Source organism: Equus przewalskii, chromosome 26 (genome assembly GCF_037783145.1).
Source record: "Equus przewalskii isolate Varuska chromosome 26, EquPr2, whole genome shotgun sequence".
NCBI lineage: Eukaryota > Metazoa > Chordata > Mammalia > Perissodactyla > Equidae > Equus > Equus przewalskii.
Genome location: NC_091856.1, coordinates 16,433,542 through 16,458,185, shown reverse-complemented (window position 1 = coordinate 16,458,185; position 24,644 = coordinate 16,433,542). Strand labels below are relative to the sequence as shown.

Here is a 24,644-nt window from a genome sequence, read left to right as displayed (position 1 = left end):
TGTATACAATTATTATCATGTGGGAATAAGCTGGAATATGAGTCTAAACACCCTGGTTCTTATTCATTCTTCTATTAACGATAACCTCTAGCAAATCGTTTAACCTGTTTTTCCCTTCTACCAGTACTGAAAAATAAAAATAATAAATGAGGTCTAAAACTTTCATTTTAAGGTTAATAAAGGCTATAAAGCTTTATCCAGAACTTGGAAATGTTCTAGATAAATAAGTGATTTGGAAATCTTTTAAGTTGTTTTTATAATGCTATCCACCTATAGTTCTAAAGTACAATTGAAGTACAAGAGAGAATAAGAGAAGATTCACACTTATTTTTACCCAGATTTTCATGAAAAAAATTAATGATGTAATACTCTGAGATAGTTTTATGTTAAGGATGTGAAGAGCTATCGTTTATTCACAGTAATATAATACTTTAAGATGTAATTGTTTTCAGACTGCTACTTATCTCAGTTCTATATTTTTACATGATTGGAACATTTAGAAAGTATCTTAATCAACTGACCAAATGAGGAAAATTGAAAATACCAAATAAACGGTTTGAATTACTTTAGTAGTTCATGCCATTAGTTTCTGTCGGAGAAAATGTGTCAGGGGTCTCCCAGCCCTCCCCACCCCAGGTTCGATGATTTGCCAGGAGGATTCACAGGACTCAGCATATACTTGTACATGGCTATGATTTCTTACGGTAAAAGGTTACAAAGAAAAATCAGCAAAAGGTAAAGCACGTGGAGCAAAGTCCAGACGAAGCTTCCAAGAGTCCTTTCCTAGTAGAACCACACAGAATGTGCTTAATTTTCCCAGCAATGAGTTGTGGCAACACCCATAAAATGTTGTCTACCGGGAAAACGCATCAGTGTCTCAGTGCCCAGGGCTTTTGCTTAGGGCTGCTCATGTAGGCACCCTCTGCTCAACACGTACCAAAATTCTAGACTCCAAGAAGGAAAGCAAATGTTCAACAGAATGTACAACGTTGTTTGTACCAACAGTTTAGGCACAGCGAGCCACTCTTATCAGCCACTCCTACGAAAGAGCTTGCCAGAGAAAGAAGCCAACAGAGGAAATAAGAGCCAAGAAATTAAGATAGCCGTTTTCTCAATGACACTGAGCCTCTGGACCCAACAATGCTGTCTCCTATACTGCTTAGTAATATGAGCCAATAAATTCCCTTTTTGTTGCTTGGAATACTTAAGGTGGGGAAAGGTAGTAGAAATATCTACCCACAGTTCAAGACTCACATCTGACCTGCTTAATAACCATAGAAGGAAAAAAAAAATAGTATTTTTCCTAACAGTTCAGGAAAAAGACCAGGGAGGAATCTAACTATCCTGGCTCTGGTCATGTGTTCATATCTGAACCCGTTACTTTGTCCAGGGGGATAGGGTATTCTAGTTGGCTAGGCTTCAGTCATATAGCCATCCCTGGGGCCAGTAAGGGGATGAGTTGAACTTCTCCCATCCCCCTCCTCCACTCTCAGCATCGCCTAGATTTAACAATGTTGTTAAAGAATAGAGGTGGAGGCATTTTTTCCCCAAAAGACTGCTGAGTGGACAAGAAACTCTGAGTCTGCCACACTAGCATTGCCTTAGCCAGGTTGTTCTAATAACATTGTGAAATGTGCAAAATGAAGTGAATTTTTACTAAGTACAGTCAGACATCAAATGAGTAGAAGTATAGTAATAAAATTCTTTTTAGGTACCATCTTACAGAAAAGACACTTCATCACCTAGCACTGATTTATGCAGCTTTGGGTTCATTTGGGCTAAAACCAGAAGAACTGGATGTAAAGGTATTCTTTTCCTATGTGTTTGCTCATAAGTGTTTTTCATAAACCAAAATTATATTCAAACTCAAGGGCCCAGTGAGAAGAAACATTGATTGATTAAACTTAAAAATGCTTAAAATCCATATAAAGAACAGTTTTCAAATTAAGAAATTTTTTTCCACTTAAACTGAATGAATTTAAATTCATATTTTGTCTCTTAATTATTGCTTAGATTTTTTTGAAACATGGAAGTATATGAATAAATATTCCTTGATCAAAAATGTTCGCTTATAAAAGATACACTAAGTTTGTATCATCTGTAAAATGGAAATCTTATGACATATGTCTAGAGTAATGTCTTGGTTGTCTCTGCTCAGTCTCCTCTCTGGGCTCCTTTTTTCAAGGGCCCCTCTGAAATTTAGACATTCCCCCAAAGTCAGGGCTCATTCCTCTTCTGTTATCACTTTATGTTCTTTCCTCAATAAACTCAGACAGTCCCACAAATTTAGCTTTCGTTTCTGAGTATAATCCTTAAAATTTCCCTGACTTTTCTTAAGGTCTGCACCTATATCCTAGCATTCTACTAGAAATAGCCATATGAATATTCCACAGCTATCTCAAACTCTGTATGTGAAACTCTGCATGCCCAAAACATTCTCATCTTCCCCCAAACTGAGTTTATGACATTATTATTGTCACCAAATCAGTAGCTAAATCCTTGTTTTAACTCTGCAGTGTCTAGACTATGTCTCTCCTTTGTACTCCCACTATTTCCCTAAATTCAGGCCTTCACCTCTCACTTGGAGTTTTAAAGTAGCTTCCTAACGAATCTCCTCATTTTTACTCTTTTTGCAGTCCAGTGCATCCTATATATTGACACCTGTTGCATTTCTGAACTACAGCTGTGAATATTTCACTCCCTGGACTGTAAGCTCCTGAAAGAAGGGGAGCGTGTTTGTTCATCTTGGTGTTCCTGGCACTAAGCACAGTACCAAATACATAGTAGGCTCTTGATAAATATATGTTGTTGAGTTGAATTTTCTTGCCCGAAAGACCTTCCATGGCTTTCTACTTCATTCAAAATAGAGTTCAACTCAGCTAGATTCACACTCCTGCACCATTTGGACCCTAGTAATCCTTCCTTTAACATCATTCTACTCACCATTTCCTGAATATGCCCCCACACTGTCACCTCTCAGCCATTGTGCAAACATGTCATTCTGGCCTGTCTTCCCCCAGGAATATTATTCCCCATCCCCTTACTGCCAGACTTCATAGTTCTGTCTTTTTCTACCCACCTCGAACACTACCTCTTTTAAGAAATTTGCCTCAATTAAAGATAAACAAACACATGGATAAAGAGAACAGATTAGTGGTTACCAGAGGCGAAAGGGGTTGGGAGTGGGTGAAAGGGGTAAAGGGGCACATATGTATGGTGGCAGATAAAAATTAGTCTATTGTTAGTGAGCATGAGGCAGTCTATACAGAAACTGATAAATAAGAATGTACACCTGAAATTACACAGTGTTATAAACCATTATGACGTCAATAAAATAATTGAAAAAAAAAAAGAAATTTGCCCCAATTATACCCTCGGGATAAATCTCTCCTTCTCCCTTTCTCCCAATGACACTTTATACCTTTATTATAGAATGAGGTTATTTATTCATATATCCTCCACTCTGGAAGGTAAAAACTAGGCCTTTTTTCTTTGTCAAACATACAGCAGCTGGCACAGTGCTTCGTACATGGTAAAAATGTTCAACAAACATCTCCTAAATAGAATTTTAAACCAAAGCACAACCAGTTTAAAAATCAACAAATGATCAGTTTGAAATAGAATCCAGATAATTTTGATCCTGTGATGCCTATTAAACATAGAAATAAAATTCTTGGAAAAGTTATCTAAATAAACGAATGGCACTGTAAATTTGTCTCGTTTATCCATTCAAGTGAGGTTTCACCACTTAATCAGCCTCTTTCTTCCCAGCTCACGGGAGCGGTTATATGCAAAATACACTTTAGAGAATCATTTTATTCCTCTATGCAAGGGGTATGTGATACCAGTGAGCGATTCTGTATTCGTGTACAGCGACATGGCTCGTAGAGGCCATGTGCCAAGGAAGGCATTTGGGGATGAAGTAGGAAGTACTGTCTGAGCACACGATCCATTCCAGACAAAAGTCTCTCCCTCCTGGATCAAACTATTCCAAAAGCTTTGCAAGTTTTACACAATAATTTACAAAGTAGGTCAGTTTTTCCATGGAATTTGAGAAACAACTATGATCAATTTACTCTGTTATCAATATGTCACTAGTCATCAAGCCTCCCAGTCTCCTGACTTGATGACATTATCACATTAGAAGGGGGTTCCCTAGACTCATATTATTTTAGAATATATTGTTGCTTTATCTTATGTTATTTAGTAATATGGATTTTGGCCTTTTAGAGTGCATTGGTATGGATTATTTTTTTTATTTTCAGGCCTCTGAAGAGCCTAACCATAAACGAAGTATTATGAATTTTAAGTACATTTTCTTAAACTAAAAGAAAATACTGCTCATAGTATTATGCTATATTTCATTCTAATTCCAAAAAAGATGTCTATAAATTTCTTATAAAGTCTCTGCAGAAAAATGCATAAATACACATATATGCAAAATTTTAAAAACAATGTCAGGGGGGTTCCTGAATCTCCCAAAGTCTAGCAATGAGCTCCAGAATCCTTGCTCTAATAAATTAAGGTAATATTCATTACCACCATCATAAAATTATGCCTTTTAAACTAAAATTTATATTTAAATAAAAGTATCAAGTCTTCTTAAAACACCCAAAACTTGGCAATAAAATAAATTTGGAATCAAACAGTATATTTCTGTGCACTCTATATATATTTAATGTAATTTAAAGGAAGTCCTTCTTTAGAATACATATACTCCCCATGTATGTACTAACAGTTTTGTATTTGTAGTTTTGTGAAAGAAAAAATTGTCGTAATTATTGTGCGAGGTTTATACAGTCCTTGTTTCTTAAATTTCCACTGCAGGACAGGATATTTATATTTATAAGATAGGTTTGTGTGGGGTAGTATTTCTCTGTCCACATTAAACTGCTAACCCATGAGCTATCTTTCCTTCAATTGAAACCAAAAGAAGGAGATAAGGATAGAAATGAAAGGGAAAGAAAAAGACTGGCATTTCAGAAGAGAGAAGGGCATGGAGGGAAACACAAGTGACAGGCAGGAAGTAGGGGATATTAAGAAATTCTATTTTAGAGTTAAGTTTAATACACACACACACACACACACACATTTTTGGCAGGAGTATCTTAGTATAAATTAGCCAGGATTGGATGAACAATTCCAGTGGGGATGGCTACTTTAAATCAAAGCTTATTTTTCTCTTTTTGATATAGCATCAAATTCATCTGTAAATAGCCTTTATTTTTACTTTTTTTTTGAAAAATCTTGTATTATATTTTTAAAATTCTTATTTTTAGTTGAGAACTGTTAGGTTTACCTAGAAAAGGCAAAATATTAAATATTACTAGTGATATCCAAATTGCTTTTTCTTCTAATACAGAAGAAATACAGCACCAAATATATTAAAAAGAGTTTGTTAATAAATGCCAAATGGAAGTGAAGAAAAACAATTTAGTTCCAGGAATTTGAAACTACAAGGATATCATTTTTAAGAAAGGAAAGAAAGTTGCTTATCCTCACAAATAAAATGTCCTGGATTTCACATAGATAGCTTGATAAATTATGTCTAAAACAGTGTTCAAAGATTAGAATCTGCTGTTTTTTATTTTTCTTCTAATTAAAAACTATTTTTGAATGATATATTTTGCTGCCTAATATTTCATATAATCTAACATAAGAAATATATATTTTAGCTTATAATTGCCCCAGGAGTGGAAGAAACTGCATTGATAATTCGACAAATTGCTGACCACAATTTAATGACCTCGAAGAGAGATCCTTATGAATGGTTGGATAAATCCTGGCTTGAAGTTTCACCATCTAAGGTTTATTTCCTAAATAAATAAATTAGATATTTGCAAAGCAAGTATAAATATATGTATTTGAATTCTCTTTCTGGTAGCATATTTTTGTCCTTTTAATGCTTGCATGAGCATATATAACAATAACTGTATTGCACAATAACATTTACTTGGATCATTTTCCAGAATCACTTGTATTTTTCAATGTCACAAAATTTTAATGGGATATTTTGTAATGAACTTTCAAATCTAACTTATTAGAGGGTGATCTAATAGCTTTAATGCCTAATATTTTTAAAAACATAACTATTTTTCTAATTCCTAAGTTTATTTTTCTTTTCTTTCTTTCTTTCTTTCTTTTTTTTTTTTTGGTGAGGAAGATTGTCCCTGAGCTAACATCTGTTGCCAGTCTTTCTCTTTTTGCTTGAGGAAGATTGTCCCTCAGCTAAATCTGTGTCAATCTTCCTCTGTTTTGTATGTGGGATGCTGCCACAGCATGGCTTGATGAGTGGTGTATAGGTCTGTGCCCATGATCCAAACCTGCGAACCCTGGGCCGCCAAAGTGGAGTGCACAAACTTAACCACTATGCCAGTGGCCCTTTTAATTCCTAAATTTAGATGTTTAAGAATAGTAAATATATTAAGAGTATACCAAAATTCTATCATTCCATGATTTGTCAGTAATTCAATTATATAATTAAACTGAAAGTAGAGTTGTGAAATACTTATAAGATTAGTTAATTTTTGGAAATTCCTTTTGTTTAAGCATAAATATTTCCAAGTTCTCATACCAACCCACTGTTTCTGTTACCTTTACTTTAAAATATATTCAAATCATGAAGCCATAAAAGAATAACAAAGCTCTTGATGTACTCACATGGAATGACCTTCAAGATATATTGTTAAGTGAAAAGTGAAAGTTGCAGCATAGGGCCCGACCCTGTGGCCAACTGGCAAAGTTTGGGCGCTCAGCTTTGGTGGCCTGGGGTTTCGCCGGTTCAAATCCAGGGTGCGGACGTGGCACCGCTCATTAGGCCATGCTGAGCCGGCATCCCACATGCCACAACTAGTAGAAGGACCCACAACTAAAATATATACAACTATGTACTGTATGTATGTATGTATGTATGTTACAACTATGTAACCCATTGGTGGCTCCGCTCATGTTAAATAAAGGACCTTCACTGGACTGGATATTATTAGCAACTCTTGGTCAACTTCAGGAACTCCTACCTGAAGTTCCAGAAAAAGTGTTAAAGGTCAGTTTGACATCTATATTCTTATATGAGTTTATTTCCTTTCCATTTGAGTATCTGTTTTTACATAAAGGTTTTCAAAATGAAGGTATCCAAGTTTAATTGTTTTGGTCTTCACGTAGCAAAAAAATAATTTCCTTGAACTAATTTCCTTGAGATTTGGGGAGAAAAAGCAGAAAAAAAAAGTTGCAACATAGAGCATGCAGGATACTATCATTTGTGTAAAACAAAGGAAGAATAACATGTATTTGTTTGTGAATGAATAAAATATTTCTGGAAAGATACCAAGAAATGATAACATTAATTATCTTCAAAGAGAAGAACTGAGATAACAGGATGGGAATGAGACTTTTCACTTTTTTTTGTATACTTTTTAGTACCTTTTTAATCTTGAACCACATGACTATTTTACCTATTCAAAAAATAAAATTATAAGACAAATAAATAAAATACTCATATACATTAAATCACAGCAATTTTATCTGCCTAAATAGAACATAGGAGTATCTGAAAGTATGGGTATAATTAACTATGACGTGTGTATATGTGTGCAGTTTCTTTCCTGTCAAGTCGTGTCCAATCTATTCATGTCTGTCATTTGACAAAATCAGAGAGAGTGCAAAAAGCCAGTGTAACCAAGAAAAAAAGGAAGTATTGCAATAGTAAAGATAGCTGCTATATTTCTAGACTTTTGTGACATCTCTCTGAAAACATATTTTTAGACTGTCAAGGTCAATTCTGGTTGATTGAAGTCTTCCTATACTCATCACAACAAGGCCTTCTTGAAATTATAACATCTGTTAGATATCATAAACATGGTTCATTTTAATCAAATATTGATACTATGTGGTCTACAAACAGAGAGCTAAAGAAATCTCGAAGCATGTAACTAACACCCTTAAAAGATTTCTCTTTAGAACATCTATCATCAGATAAAGCGATTGTCCTTTGAAGGAGATGAACTGTACCAAAACTTTTTGGATGAGCGATTGGATCGAATGAACTTTAAGATGCTTCCCAATTCTGAGAGTGTATGAATTTTCACTGCTAAGGAAGTTTCTTTCCCTCCTGGCCATACCTTTTTCCTAGACGTCTCAAATTGAGTGTAGGTGCAATGACAAAAATTTTAATCTGCTAGAGTGAGTAGAGTAAAATGAGTCACTTCCAAAAGACCACTGGCTGATTATTCCTTAAACTCTTTTGTAGGAAGAAATGTACTTACTTGATTTTCCATGTATTAACCCATTGGTGGCTCAGCTCATGTTAAATAAAGGACCTTCACTGGACTGGATATTATTAGCAACTCTTGGTCAACTTCAGGAACTCCTACCTGAAGTTCCAGAAAAAGTGTTAAAGGTCAGTTTGACATCTATATTCTTATATGAGTTTATTTCCTTTCCATTTGAGTATCTGTTTTTACATAAAGGTTTTCAAAATGAAGGTATCCAAGTTTAATTGTTTTGGTCTTCACGTAGCAAAAAAATAATTTCCTTGAACTAAATTTCATATGAAATTCTCATTGGCTGTCAATCACATTATACATTTTAAAGCTATCTTATATAGATAATTTGGTACAGTCAGTTTATCACACTTTAAATCATTTTGAAATGTTATTGTCCCCACAAATATTCAATTACACACTCTATATGTGTTTACATTATCTCTTTCAAACAATCCTGATGCCCTCATCATAGTAGTAGTTAGAAAGAACTTTAGCCCTATTGGTAAAGTTTTTAAATTTTTATCAAGGAAATAGTATTCATGTATAACTTATGTACCTAAAAATTCTATTACAAGTGATTAGAAAATAGATGCAAATTCAGTAAGTTTTTCTTTTAATGGATCCTAATTATGTTCTTATTACATGGATCAGAATAATACCTATGAATGGACTGCTTAGTTATAATTTGCCTTCTTTCCATATAGATAAGCATCGCTATTTATATTTACTTTACTAATGTTTATATTGTATTTGTATTATATTAATTAATATTTTTAATATTTTAGCATTTTTGTGGCATCACTTCCTTATTCAAGATTAATTCTTCTTCTGTAAGAAAATCACCTCAAATTTCGTCACTTCAGGAAAATGGGAATCAGACTAGTACCTTTACTTCTCAGACTTCAGCTTCGGGCTCTTCAGGCTCTGTCATTCAAGAACATAACAAATATGACCAATACTCAGACTTAGGAGAGACAGCGCACGACGACACAAACACCGCTTCAAATGACAACTCTTCCCTTATGGCACTGAGAGACATGCCATGTATTTCACCACCTGTGGCTTCTTACAATCAAACCAGCTACTGGAAAGACTCCAGTTGTAACCCTAACATGGTGCAGAACAATCCTTTCCTGATTAATAGAGAATCAAGGAACGTGGCTGGAAACTCCTTTCTAAACCAGAATGGCTCAGAGTCAGATGTCTTTTCTTTGGGTCTAACACAAATGAATGGTGAAACCATAATATCACCAATTGACACTCAGAGGAGACTTACCTCTAATTTTATAAATTATCCAAAGAAGGGAACACATGAAGCAAAAGGACGTATAAATAAAGAAGTGTCTGCCCCTCTCTTTTCACTAGAGGGCTCTCAATCTCCTCTTCATTGGAACTTTAAGGAAAATGTCTGGGAACAACAGAATCACTCGTTCAACTTACAATATGGTGCAGAGCGGACCACATGTGGCAAATGGTGCTCTCAGAAAGATAATTTATTCACTAATCAGCAAAGATGTCTGTCGGATGAGTTAGACAGCTTTATACGTGAAAGTTCACATACTGGGACTAAAAACACGTTCTGGAGAGAATTACCATCTGTCCCCAGTTTGGATTCATTTTGTGCTTCTGATTCTAATGTAAATCCAAAAGAATTCAACAGTCTTTATTTCTACCAAAGAGCTGGAAAATGTTTAGGACAGAAGAGGCACTTGGAATCTTCATCTGGCTCAGGAGACAAGAAATCACTAACAGGTAACACTATCCAATAGTTGATAGTACTACTCGCAAATGTAATTTACAAAGATAGAACCACCACCAAATCACAAAAAAAGAAATCGTTTTAATTACTGCACTTAAGGGATCTTCAGTGACTTTTGGGTGGAGGAGAAAAATCAAAATTCTAATTATAGACTTCTGAGAAAATAAATGCAAAGAAAATATCTCAAATTCTTGTCGCTCTAGAAGAACTAAGCCTCACTTTAAGAAGTTAAAAATAAAAACACAGAACAAATCTAAGTAAAGCGGAAGACTAAAATTAGCAAAGATTAAACAGAGAAATCAGTGAATTAGGAAATTAGCCTCTGTCAGGCAGGAATATTTAATGGACTTACTTATTAAGAGTTTATTATATGCCAGTTGCCTTTCTAAGCCCTTTATGTGGATTATTTAATTCTGACAATTCCTATTAAATAGATACTACTATTGGCTCTATTTTACAGTTGATATTTCTGAACATTGAATTATATCAATTTTTTAATGGATAAATTTGTTTTCTCATTTTTCATAATTATACCTTTTCTTTCTGTGTCATTTCTTATTGCATTGGCCTGAGCCTCTAGAACAAAATATTAAGTTCTAATGCAATACAAGGTGGCCTGACTATGATGGGGAAAAAAAGGAAGAAAAGGAGAAGGGAGGAGCTTCAAAGCTCTTCTTTTGCACAGGCCCTCTTGTAAGGCCTGAGAAGAGCCCAGAAAATCTTGTATTGTTTTATTAAACGAAGTCCTCCCAAATTGTATAAGCCCCAGGACTCACAGAACTTGGATTTGGTCCCATATAATAGTCATAATTTGTTCTGTTCCTTTCAATGGGAAGCCTTCTATCTCTAGTTCTGTAAAAACTTTTGTGAGAAACAGATGTTGAATTTTATCCAAACTCTTTGGCACCTATTGGGGAAAATCAAACAGGTTTTCTCCACTGATCTATTAATGCCAAGGATTATATTTATGAGTTTACTAATATTAAATCATTTTTGCCATTTCTGTGATAAACCTAACTGGCTTTTGAGGAGTGATTCTTCTAATATGCTGTTGAATATGGTTGCTAATGTTTATTTATGATTTTCATATCTACATTCATAATGAAGTTAATCGATTGTGTTCTGTATTTGTACTCTGTCGTATTTTGACATGAAGGTTATTCCAGCTTCATAAATGAACTGAATGAAATTCCATCTTTTTTCCACTCTGAAACAAATTAAGCATGTGAATTGATATGTATTTTTGAACATAGGGTGCCCCAATATATAAGATAATCCCCTTTATCATTTTCTCAATGATAAGATCTCATAAATTATTTTTTTATAATGTTAGTAGTTAAGCATTTAGGAATATGGATGGAATAGTCAAATATCTACCTACATTTTAATTCATTAATTTAGCTATAAATATATTTTTTAAATCATATATTATATAAATAATGTTGATTTAGAAGTATTGCTGTTTTCTACTTTCCAATTATTTCCATGAAACAATTTCATTCAAACATTTCACATAAATCTTTGATGTTAGTATCTTCATTATCACTATGGCAACTTTTGACTTTTTTGCTGTGGTTTTCCATAGCACATCATTACCTCCAAATATGTTATTTAAGATATAACCCTTTTTGAATTCTTATTGATGCAGCCCTAGAAAATTTATCCGGGGCCAGCCTGGTGGTATAGTGGTTAAGTCTGGCACACTCCGCTGCAGCGACCCCAGGTTCCTGGGTTTGGATCCCTAGTGCAGACCTACACCACTCATCAAGCCATGTGGTGATGGCACCCCACATACAAAATAGAGGAAAGATTGGCACAGATGTTAGCTCAGGGACAATCTTCCTCAAGAATAAAAAAGAAAGAAAGAAAGAAAATTTATCCAGAGCCACTGGCATAACCTCAAGATAATTTTCCATTTGTCTTGTAGGTGTATATTTGTGATCTCTCTGATAAAATTGCCTAGTACATTGCTTTTTAAATTTGCTTATAATGGCATCCAACTGCTCCAATCATGAAAATATATCAGGAAAATTAAGAAAACTTTTAAATATTTTAGCCTCCCTTTTTTTACTGATTCAATCAATCGACCTCTGTAAGTATCCAAATCTAGAATATTTCAGACTAATGTGTCATATAAAACACAGTCATATGAGGTAAGTCCATACATGAGCACCACCTATCATATACAAGAACTCAGGATATATTCCACAACAGTACAGGTGTGGGTTAAGGAAATGGCTTAATGAGGGAAACTCAAGAATCCAGGGAGATTTAATTTTTTGTATAAGGCATGAACATACAAATAACGTGTATTTAACACTAATTTTTAGTACTGGGCCATTAGGTACAGGTGCACATATGCTAAAAAATGTAATTTTTTAATAGTCATTATTTTATCCCACTTTGGAAAATTTAACACTTTGTAGATAGATGATGAAGTGAAAGGCTCCACTTGAATAGCTGGAAAAAAATAGCTAGACTTTATTCTTATCAGCAATAAAATGGTTTTCCTTTGTCTCCTTTTAACAGATTTCATGTGCTCACAACTACCACAGTTCAAAAAACGGCGTCTAGTGTACGAGAAAATCCCTGGGAGGGCTGATGGACAGACTCGGCTGAGGTTTTTTTAAGAGAGAGAGTGGTGCTACACGCCATACTCCACTGTTTTTGGTGATAACTCCATAACAAAATGATTTAGATTTGCCCATACATTAAAGAAAATGTAATTGTTCTTAAATGTTCTCAGTGTTTCTATATTAAATTTTCATAATATATATTCTATAGTTTGCATCTTTGTAAGCAAAATGTTCCAATTAGCATAATAATTGCAATAAGATCTAAATATCTCCTACATTCACCTAAACATCCCAAGCCGTTTTTTTTTTTTTTTAAGAAATAGAAAACTTTAGTGTTTGTATATAAAAGGGTTATTTAGTTTTCTTTGGAAGGTCAAGATATATGAATAGATATTTCACAGAAGAAACAAAAATAGGCAATAAACATTTGAAGTAATAGGCAGCTTCATTATTTATTAGGCAAATGTAAATTAAAACAAAAAGTTACTGTTTTTTCACCTATTGGATGGACAAAATTTTTGAAAATTCATAATATCCAGTGTCAGAATATCAGAGAAAAAGAACACTTTCCTATATTGTTGGTACAACATTTTTGGAGGATAGTTTGTGTATTTTTAAATGGATGATGGTAGGTTTCTAATTATTATGGTATTTGTATTCCATTTAATTCATTTAAAAGAAAGATGTAATCATTTTATTTTAATATGTCAGAATTTCTAATAAAATTATATTCTTTGCTACTATTCAAAGTTGTGATGAAACTTTTGTATGTCAACTCTAAAATGGAGATAAACAGGTTTTTTACTTTATTTTAGGTGGTACACAAGCAGAAATTTTTGAAGCCTACAGACATACTCTCTCCTCTTCCTGGCTTCTGAAATTTTCACCGTTACTACTGAAATTGGCCTCTACCTTCTTAGAGCCAAAGGACATTCAGACGTCGTCTTACTTGACCTCTCTTCAGCTCTAGATACTGTTGATCACTTTCTCCTTTTTTCAAACAGGCTTAACTTGACTTTACACGGCCTCTCCTACTTTCCTCTTTCTACTCTTCTCTTTCTATGCTTTTATTTCTAGGATGTTTGCTTTTGCTTGGGTATATAGGGGGTGGAGACTTTAAAGAGAAACCATTTCCGGAAATCTAATTAGAATTTCTGTTCTACTTTCTTAAAGTTTTGGCAGGATTGCTCCTAAACTAAGGTAAGGCTAAGGTCCCCCAGCTTGCAGATCTGCTTTATCCCATCTTTAATCAGCTTCCAGGGGAGAGGAGTTTCTTCACAGGCCATAGAGCCTTCAGGCCAAGCTATCAACACCCCTCTCTGCTCCCTCACCAAATGGAGTGAAAGCGTCTGAGTCCTTCTGCCTGCATTTCTCAATGATGCTTGCTGTTTAAAAAAAGACACATTTTGCCTGGGCCTGGAGCAGCCTTTCAGAGGTATTATTGGGAGGTAAGTCTTGTGTTGGGAGCCCGGGAAAAGTGGATAAAGTAGGTGAGCTGCGCTCCAGCAGAGCATTTCCAGGGAGTGATTACCACATGACAGGTTGGACTGGTCCATAGGAAAAGCCTAAAGGGTCTGGATAGGCTCTTATTAGGGAGCCAAAAATGTCAGTCCAGCCTCCAAGATCCTCTCCCAAACATGTGTCACGTGGAATTGTTTGGAACAGCCAACGTCCAAGATTAGCTCTTGCAATAGAAACTTCCATTCTTTCTGTGAAAGCATTTCCCTGTGAGGTTTTTCATGTTCTAGGGGGAATTAACTTGCCCTTAGATCCATTGCTGGTGACAGAGATGCTCACCTTTGAGGGCTTTTGAGTGGCCGTACCCCAAGCTCCTAGGCCCACCCCAAACTGCAGGCCTCTCCAGAACATCAGCTGACCCTTCCAATTGTGAGTGGACCTGAGACCCTCCTTCCCTTGCCGCTGAGACTCAGTGTACAACTGGGGACAAACACCAGGGTGTCCCACCCCTTGCTTCTCACAGTCAGAGCCTTGTTATTCTCCCCAGATAATAAGCCCCCCCCCCCCAAAAAAACAAGGACTCCAACAATTTTAATAGATGGAGTAGCCTGGGTTGGAAGGCCTTTGGTTGCTATAACAATCCAAAATGAGGTGTGGGGGATCAGATTGGCCACCTCAAAATGTGTCTCTTTGGCTTGATTAATTTTAGGAACAAAAGACTCTGAAAGAAACTTTGATCTCCCCCCACCACAACTGCCTAAAAAAATTTAAAATAGAAGGGCCTGTTCCAGGAAGGAGCTAATACCATAAGATAACTGTAATGTACTGTAAAACGTATCTCTCAGGTCACATTGTGTATAGTTGGCCCATTTACATTTCTGTCTCCATGTAAATTGTCTTCCTCCCCTCTGAAATCCAAACCACTATCCCCAACATCCTCCTTTGTCTTTAGCTGAAGATGAGAGCCTCTGCCATTTTGGCAAGTTGCTCAGTTTTCCTGAGTGTCTCCCATGTATACGTTATAAAGCTTTGTTTGATTTTCTCCTGTTATTCTGTCGCATGTGAATTTAATTCATAGCTCAGCCAGAAGGACCCAGAGGGTAGAGGATATGTCTTCTTCCCCTACAGAAGGATGAAAAAAATACATGTTTTCTGTCTTTTGCTTTTTCATTTGGTTTGTTATTTTTACCATACAAGAGTTTTTAATTCAATATTTCAATTGTCTATTTAAATTAAATTGCTTATTTATTTAATTTAATATGCACATCTTTTCTTTTTTGATTTCTGGGTTTCCTGCCTTGCTCAGGAAGACCTCTTTTATCCTAAAGTTATATAACCATTCTCCCACTTTCTCTTCTAATGCTTTTGTATTATCTTTCTTTAACCCATGTGGATTTTTCTTATATAGTGTAATACAGGCCCAACTTTGTTTTCTTCCAAATGGCGAGCCCATAATGCCAGCACCATTTATTAAGTAAACCATACTTACCACTGAATAGAAAAAAATAGTCGTCTACTCCTGAACTTTATGATCCAATCATCTACTTGCCTATTCCTATACCACAAAATTGTTTATTTGGGGTTTTCTTTTTGTTTTTAATTTTGTTTTTTAAAATAATATTGTTTCGATTCAGCAGCTTCAAAGTAAGTTTTATTGTCTGGTAAGGCAAGTTACACCCTCCCTTGCTTTATACACACACACACACACAGTTAAAAGCTGTTCGTGGACACTTGAGTTTCCATATGAACTTCTTAGATATTTTAACCAGTTTCCCTAAAAGAAAAAAGTAAAATAGGAATTCCATTAAATTTATATATGAATTCTACTGAGTGCATTTTAATAAAATTGTCTTAATATCCTGAAATTTATTTAGACCCTGTTCTATAAATATCAATAAAACCTTTATGACTCTTGCACTGTTGTTAAATTTATTCTCAAGTATTTTTTACAGTTTTGTCCTTAAAGTGGAAATGAGATATAGTTTCCATTTCCATTTTTAACTAGCGTTTGCCAGTGTAGAAAATGCCTTTTATTTTCTATATATACTTTGTATCCAGCCAGCCTCCCAAATTCTATTACAAATTCAAGTATTTCTCTTACTAGATTCTCATGAGTTTTAAAGGAGTAAAATTATATAATCCATAAATACAGATATTCTTTCTTCTCAAATGTTTACACCACTTCATTTTCTATCTTCCTGAATTAGCTGGGACTTCCAAAGCAATGCTGAATAGTGATGATAAAAGGTATCCTTGTTTTGTTCTTAGTATGCTAAATGCTTCCATATTTCATCATGTAGTATGAAATTTGCTATTGGTTTTGATAAACTGCCTTTATCATCTTTAACTTCTATTACTGTTTCACCAATCCACTTAGTTTTTATTTAGAATGGCTATTGAATTTTATCAAATGACTTGTTGGCATAGATTTTGTTCTTTAAACCATTCATGTAATGAATTACATTGGGACTTTTCCTTATATTGAACTAGCTTTGTCAGATTCTATCTTCTCTCGATACGCTACTGAATGATTTGTGATATTTAGGACATTTACATCTATGTTCATAAATGAGATCTCTATAGTTTTCTTGTACTATTTTATAAAGTTTTTGCTGAAGGGGAACGTGGACTCAAGAGAAGGCTTTTTTGTGACATAACAAAAAGCTGTACGTAATTAATGCATACAACTTGATGAGTCTGGAGATAAGTACACACCTGTTAAACCATCACCACGATCTGTGCCATAAACGCATCCACCACCTCCAAAAGTTTCCTCCTGCCCTCTTAGTATTCTTTGTTGTGACAAGAACACAACATTAAATCTACTCTCTCAGCAAATTTTTAAGTATACAATACAGTATTGTTAACTATAGGCACTGTGCTGTACAGTAGGTCTCTAGGACTTACTCATATAACCAAAACTTTGTTTTTTTTAATGGAGATTTTCAAAAATACTTATTGTTGTTAAGATGAACAATGGAACATGTTTAAATGCTGATAGAAAGGCTCCAATAGAGAGGTTGAAAATAAAGGAGAGAAAGGATAATTGATAGTGTGACACTTCAGGGAAGACGAAACAGATCCAGAGAAAAATGGAGGGCTTAGAAAAAGGATACCTGACTTATGCTCCAATGGGAGGGACTCAGATCACCTAGATTTGGACAGTTAGTGACCACAAGTTAAGGGGGTTCATCTAATGCTTCTACTTTCTCTCTTGTAACACTACTTATGCTCAAAGATATTTTCATTTCTTTCTTTATGGGTTTATACATAGCTATTTCAAAGAGCAAACGTTGCCAGTAATTGAGATATTTCCACATGTTGCACATATATCTATTTTTTACAAAATTCTACAAGAACTTATAAACAAAAATTTCACTTCCCACCTCCAATACTCCATCTCACAAGCAAACAGAAATCCATGAAACCTTAAAACAAAATCAGACCAAAGTGTTGCTGTCATAGAAAATGATGAATTAAGCAGAAATTTTATTTCCAAGCTCTTCAAAGATTATTACAAACACAAATAAAGTTGCCTTTTAAAAGTGTCCCCAATTAAACCAAAGGCACATTATCAAAGTAAAACACTTGTGATATTAAGAACTCATTTAGGTTGTAATATTTTCACATTACTTTGTTTTTAATCCTTTACAATGTTCTATAGGTCATATTTTAAGCATTTTTTTTAAAGACATGAAATAATGTAGTATTTTTCTTAAAAGTACAACCACAACTATAAAGTAGAGGAACGTAAGAAGACAAAGACCAAATGTGCTTCATACACAAGCTAGGGTCATCACATCCCTAACACATAACTCAACATTAATCTTCCCGAACAAGTTTGCTAAGAAACAGCTCCCATGTTTAGTGTTACAAGTAAAACTATCTTCTCATTTAGAAAAATCAGGACATCATTTGATTAGTAAAGCCTATTCTTCCCCCAATTTTATACTTGCTTGTCTTCATTTAGAAATTGTAAATTCATGAGAAAAGAACAAATTTTGTTATGGTATAAAAATCTTAGGAACGACAAATTGCAAATATTCAACTTTTTTAACAAACAAAAATGTTTTCTTTTCCAAAATGTAAACACCCTGTAAATAAACATACATAATATTCCAGGTATAGAAACACTAGGAATTCCCTTATGAAAGAGGTGTGTGTCGGTATATTTGGTGGGAACGTTTCAGGTTGTCTTAAGTATAAAGCACTTCAACAAAAGAAACAGGCCATTGTTATTTAAAGTCTCCTACTTCACCCAGTTTCCTTATCTGAGCAGAAACTCATCAATTTTTGTAGAATTTTGGCTATAGGACCAGGCCACAGGAAAGGGCTGAAATATCTCAAAGTCATTTGGCTGGAGAAAATTGTTTTCTTGAAATTGGAGGCAGTTATTCATCACTTTGCACTTGAAAGCATTCCTCAGCGAACTTCTTCTCGACTGAAAAGAGAATTTGGTAGGTTTTCACTTTAGTAAGATTTATACATAAAATTAACTACTCATCATTTCATAGGTCACATGAGCATTTTCAAAGTAGAAAGTAACAAGTTAACACAAAAAACATTCACACCACTGAATGAGTAGCACCCATGAAAGTGCTTTGTAAAAAGGAAAGTGCTGTGCCAGCAATAAGACTATTCTTTTAATACCATAAATGTGGACATTTTCCATTCAAAGGTACAACAGAACCTGATAGTATGATTACTTTCTTCTTTTTAATGTGAACAATTTCCTCTTACAAGCATGTGAAAAAGGACCAAAGATAACTACGTACTATCTGAACACCCCTTAGAAGACACAATTTGAAGTATTGCCCCAAAAGACTCCAAGAATCTATTCTCTGACCTCTTCCAAAAAAACAGAGTGAAAATGTGAATGAGACCCCAATACACAGCACTAGAACCCATGAAATTTCTAATACACCACCAGAGAGGGGTTTTCATTTCAAAAACCCATCTTTAAAGCTCTTTTAACCCTACTCACACTTTCCCCAGTAGCTACATTTCCTCCTCCACTAAAACAGCGATTATTCTGAAAGCCTTTGGGAGAGAATCACAGCCAGTGGCAGGAACAAGTCTCCTCCTCTGGGGAGTCCTTAGGCCCAAGAGCAGCGAGTCAGGTGACAGCACTAAGCACCAGATCACAACTCTGGGATGGTGTAAGGACAGAGAGGGCGGGATTAAGGTCAAGAAATTACCATGGGCCAACTCAGTTTAAGAGCTAAAGGACACAAGGATATTCACACTCATGAGTTGGTGCCAAAGGGGACTGAGTCTCTCCTAAGTAGATGTGTTCCCCAGACCGGGCAACTGTAGACTAGAGTCACCCTTCAGGGAAAGGTGTGCATTTCGCTGTTTTTTATTTTAATTCTCCCCAGAATAGCAGACATTCAGAACCCAGTTGCCCAAATCCTTTGGGAAGCCCTGTGACAATGCCATGGCCCCAGGACGGCACAGTGTATCATGACTCACCAGTCTTCAGAGTAAAGCGCAGGATCTGGGCTCCCGGAAGGGGTTGCTTCCGGCTGGTACACCAACCAGCAGGGCATCCTTGCAGGCATTCTGCATGCAGTACCGCTGAAGCTCTGCAGCTGCCTGAGAAACCTGAAACAGGCACCACAGCTGACACAGCTGCTCACAGCCAGACCCAGCGGGCGGCCATCCGATACTCTGCAAAAGGATCTTACAATCCGACCACACTTTGCGCAACCTCCAAAAGTCTCTTTTGTGAGGAAAGTTCTAATAACTGAACTCCAAAGAGGAAAGCTTACAATTTCTATCAACTTGGATTTGGTTTAGTTGCTTGTTCAATAAAGGAAAGATAAAGCTGTATCTTTGATCCATTTAGAATCCTAGTTTTGAGACTGAATTAGTAAAGAAATAGCTCATTCTAATGTTCCCTTTACAAATGTTCACTTAGGAAGCATGCATTGATATATCCAAGTTTGCCATGTGAGCAAACTGTTTGAATGTTAAGGCTGGCGCCTTATCCAGTCTGCTCAACACAAGTGACAAAGGTCCTCCACCAAGCTTCTGAGGCAGGATAGCTTACTGGTTAAGGGCACAGCCTCTGGAACCAGACTGTCTGGACTCAGACTCAGCCTCGTCACTGTCTGTGTGACCTCGGGCAGCTTCTCAGTACGTGCGATCTCGCTGTGAAATGGATTTCGGAAGAGTTCCTACCTCATTAGGTTGATGTGGCAGTTAAGCGAGTTAATGCATATAAAGCACTTAGGACAGTGCTGACACACAATTAGCAACGTATTTGTGGCAGACTGCAAAAAAAATGATCACAATATTTTGCAGCTCCTCTACCAAGAGGTGGAATCTATTTATCCACCCCTTGAATCTGGGCTGGCATTGGGACTTGCTTTGACCAGGAGGATGCGGGAGAAATAACGGAGAAGTGCCAAGCCTAGTCCTCAAGAGGCTTTGCAGTGCCCTCTCTTGATGCGGTGAAACCCTAAAACCACCATCTAATGAGCCCAAGCTAGCCAACCGGGGGTCTTGCAGAAGACAACCAGTCAGCCAGCCCCCAGCCACCTGCCTACCAACCTCCAGACATGTGTGTGAGGCCATCTGAGAGCATGCAGCCACCAGCCAACCCTCCATTTGATGGCAGATGCACGGGAGAGCCCAGCAAAGATCAGCAGAACTGGACAGTTGAATCCAGCTTAAATTGTTGACCCAAGAATTGACTTAATAAACGTTGTTTTTAACCACCAAGTTTTAGACAAGTTTATTAGGCAGCACTTACAAGGTATTATCCTGCCTTTCCTCTTATCCTCCATTTGATCCACAGTTTTACTTGGAAGCTTTCCTCACTTTCCATTTTTCTTGCCTTGAAAAAGCATTTTGTATAAAATCTCACTCATATTGCAGAAAAATGATGGCAGTTGCTGTTCAAGTATTACCACTAGTTTGTGTTAATTTTCTAAGCTTCCAAATAACTGGAAAATTAACTCCTTATGTTACAGTTACTTTCTAGTTTCTAGAATGCTTTAGGAATTTTGGTTTTGTTAATATAATAAGTTTACTTCATGTTATATAAATATAAACACAAAATATTATCAGACTAATGTTCAACCTTACTTTTCCCCCGACGGAAGTTCTGACATTTTCACATTAATCGTAATTGGCATTAATGGTTAAATATAAGTTATTAATTCAAAAGAAATTTGGAACCAATTATACTCATGCTCACTATCTCTGCATCAGAGAGAACAGGTAAACTCCACACCTGAGTGAAAGGAGACTATATCCCAGGACCCCGGAAAAATGGGACTAACGGGACCCTAGCCCAAAAAACATACTCAAAAAGATATGGTGAGAGGACATGCAAAGAAAAAAAGAGCAGAAGTGATCAGCATTTCTCTAGCACTTGCAAGGGAGAGAGACTCTAGACTGGGAGAGTACAGGCCCAAACACTTGGAAGCTGTCACCTGCCACTGGAGGCAGGATGATTTTCACCCAAATTATATGACTTTCCTTGGTTTGAGCCCATGTTCACCCAGCAACTTCTGGGCGGCTTCTCCAAAGCAAAGACAGGGTCCTTGGAAGGATATTGAGCATTCCAGTCACTGGGAAGGGATGCCCACCATGATATGCTTGAAAATTGGTGTCCGGGTTTATTTACCAGTTAGCAAGTCTGTTAAAGAGAAGACATCTCTGGGTGTGCTGAGAACATCCATTATTGAGCCCTGAAATGAGGCAGACCAGACCCTGGATTGTCCTGACTCCCTAGGTGCTGCCTAAGAGAAGCCCTGGCAGGCACCCGAGACCATACCACCACGAGGACACTCTCAAATAAGCTTATTATCTGTGTGACCTTGAGCAATTCACTCAAATTCCCTGGGTCTTGATACCGGCTCAACACAAGGCTGACATAAGGGAAGCCATATTGTAGAAAAGAAACCACATTGTACTTTCATCTCTGACTGACTAACCCAGCTGGATACACGTCCTCCAGGAGATCTACCTGCTCTGTGGATTTTATGACCCCTGCTTGCGCAGCTACCTCCCAGCTGCGATAAGATGATTAACTTTGCTCGTTTGAGTTCCTTACGAATGCGATGACCCCCAGAAAGAGAGTCTGTCTGGGGTGGCCACTCCCAGTCTGTAACACCAGAGGGTCAACATTCCTAACCCCTCCCCTGTAACCCACTGGCCTATAAAACTGCTTCAAGTTTCTGTGCCCCCTGAAGATGGTTCTTTTGGACATTAGTCAGCCATCTTCCCCCCTGCTAGCAAGCTGTAATAAAATGCCCTTCCTCTGCCACCATCTTGCCTCTTGGCGACTGCCTTTTGTCTTGGGGTGAGCAGATCGTGCCCTTTGTGCGGTAACGATCTCAGTTTCATCACCCATCATTATTTTTTAAATGTGGATAAGAGTATCTTCCCTAGCTACTTCACAGGGTAGGCAGCCATCGGGCTCACAGTTTCCTTTCCACCTCAGGTCCAACATCAGCCTGAACGTTTTCAGTTTCAGTTCCCTGACCCCCTCTCAAACAACCTTCTCCTCACTGCCAGTAGTGACAGCCAACAGCCATAACTGCTCTACGTCTGACATCTTACACGCCAGCACTCTACTTTCCAATCACAATCTCCTACCATCCAGGGCGCCGCCTCCTGCAGTCTCACTGCACCTGCTCTGTGGTCTCAGGGAGAACACCTCCTGCCCTTTGCTCTGACCCATCACCAGGAGGCCGGCTCTGTGCCTTCTCCATGCAGCCTAGGTTCAGCCTCTTTCTGGGCAGACCCTCAAACTCCTTGCCCTCCACCCCTACTTACACGTTTCTGGCTTACCTCCCCTGCTAACCCACTACTTGGGTTAACTACCATTCACCTTGGGCACTCAGATTCCTGGGTGGCCATGTACTGCTGGAGGAGGGGAAAATCACAAGCAGGACAGTCCGTCTCCAATCTCACAGCAGTCGGGTCTTCAGAACCACAAGGTGTCTACGGATGTGCCTGCTAGGAGGTCCACTCCCCTTCCCAGCAGCACTCTCTCCCTCCCCCTCCCTCTTGTGACCCCATTAGCTCCCTTTCCTCTGCCCCGGGGAAGAAAACCTGTCTCCTGTTTCACAAAGAAAATTAGCATCATCCAAGTCCTTAAGCCCATGTCTGGAAAGCTCTCTTTACCCATATCCTTACCTCCTTCCTTTCTGTCTCGGAAGGGGCCCCTCCAATCCCCCGCCCCATAGACAGGTCCCCTGACTCGGGGACCAACAACTCTCCTCCATTTGTTTCTCCCCTTCGGCGGAAAAATACCGTTTGCTCCTTCCCTTTACCTTCAAAATATGGCTTTTCATTTCCTAAATTTAAAACAAAAGTTGTTCCTCTTTAAAACCAAATTTCTTAAAGTCTGCCTACCCTGTTACAATCTAGAGCCTGCTTCTACCACTACATACGTCACTGAAACCTCCTCTGCAAACCTCTCTCTTTACTTTGTTTTATAATCTTCACATCACTTATCTGAAATTATTTTATTTATTGGTTAATGTGCTTATTACTTACCTTCCCTACTAGAGGTACAGTATTCTCGGTACCTAGGATAGTGCCAGGGGCACAGAAAAGGCATCAGTGAGGCACATCACGGCAGTGTTCATTCATACACACACACATTCCACAAATAATGCCCTACTAGTTGATAAACACAATCGTACAACAGATGCTTTTTAATCAACTCACTAAACATTGGACCCGTTGACTAAGCCCCAAATTCCTGAAAACCCTTTCCTTGCTTTCTCTTGGTTCTCCTCTTCTCGCAGCCATCTCTGTTGGCTGCTCCTCGGGTGTTCACCCCCATCCACTCGGATTCCCTCTTTCAGCCGGGTCTCCGAGCTTCAGCCCGTGGAGCCAAAGCCTCCTGGCTGTCCCCTCGCAGTCCCCCCGTCCACAGCGGCACCCAGCATCCCCCTGCGCCCGCTCTCCCCGTCCTCTCTGCCGCCGCGGGTGGCAGCGCCCCGCATCCCGTCAGCACGCCGGACCCCGAGCCTCGTCCTTCTCCTGCTCGCGCTCTCGTCCCATCGATCCGCACCAGGGCCCGCCCCTGCAGTCGCCTCCGCGTCTCCGGCCTCCATCCTCCCGCAGCGGCCGAGCGCAGGCCCCCAGCGCCGCCTGCCTTACTGCTCTCCTCGCGTGCGTCCCCTCCCCGTCCACGCCACTGAACGCAGACGCCCCGCGGCCGCGCGGGCCCGGGCCACCCTCGCGGGGACAGGGGCGTCTCCCCGGGGCCCGCCGGCGGCCTCCTGCCCCTCGGGCCCGCGGCCCCGCCTCCCCCGGGCGCGGCCCTGCGCGGGTGCCCCGCCGAGGCCGAGCGCCAGTCCGCGCGGCCACCCCTCTGGCGCCCGGGCCGCAGCCGCGCTCGGCGCGCACCTTGATGCGCTCCACGCCGGCCTCCAGCTTGAGCTGCTCCACCAGGCGCTGCAGGGCGAGCACGCTGGCCCCGGAAGCCATGGCGGCGGCGGCGCTGCGCTCGCTCCGCTCCCTCGGGGGCGGCGCCGGCTCGGGGCGGGGAAGCCGCCGCGCCCGCCCCGCGCCCTGGGCCGCCGCCGCCGCCGGGGCTCCCGAGCTGCCCGAACCCCGCCT

The 24,644-nt window shown here is 38.5% G+C and overlaps 2 protein-coding genes across 12 annotated transcripts in view; one reads left to right on the top strand and one right to left on the bottom strand.

Annotated features, from left to right (window-relative positions):
* Window positions 1-13,339, top strand: part of SHOC1 (shortage in chiasmata 1) — a 154,548-nt gene extending 141,209 nt beyond the window's left edge. For all 10 annotated transcript variants that reach the window (XM_070595036.1, XM_070595038.1, XM_070595039.1 and 7 more), the window contains 5 exons: window positions 1,712-1,805; window positions 5,676-5,807; window positions 8,246-8,395; window positions 9,047-10,013; window positions 12,550-13,339. In XM_070595036.1, the coding sequence (XP_070451137.1) occupies window positions 1,712-1,805; window positions 5,676-5,807; window positions 8,246-8,395; window positions 9,047-10,013; window positions 12,550-12,650 (1,444 nt within the window). In that variant the 3' untranslated portion in view covers window positions 12,651-13,339. The remainder of the gene's footprint in view (window positions 1-1,711; window positions 1,806-5,675; window positions 5,808-8,245; window positions 8,396-9,046; window positions 10,014-12,549) is intronic.
* Window positions 13,340-17,507: 4,168 nt separating this feature from the next.
* Window positions 17,508-24,593, bottom strand: GNG10 (G protein subunit gamma 10). Of its 2 annotated transcripts, none has more exons than XM_070595048.1 (3): window positions 24,432-24,593; window positions 19,527-19,658; window positions 17,508-18,495 (listed from the first exon to the last, which is right to left on the bottom strand). In XM_070595048.1, the coding sequence occupies exons 1-2, from the start codon at window positions 24,510-24,512 to the stop codon at window positions 19,533-19,535; spliced, it is 207 nt and encodes a 68-aa protein (XP_070451149.1). In that variant the 5' UTR covers window positions 24,513-24,593; the 3' UTR covers window positions 17,508-18,495; window positions 19,527-19,532. The 2 variants fall into 2 exon arrangements, with proteins under 2 accessions (XP_070451149.1, XP_070451148.1); XM_070595047.1 differs by lacking the exon at window positions 24,432-24,593 and adding an exon at window positions 23,571-24,039.
* Between the last annotated feature and the right edge of the window lie 51 nt (window positions 24,594-24,644).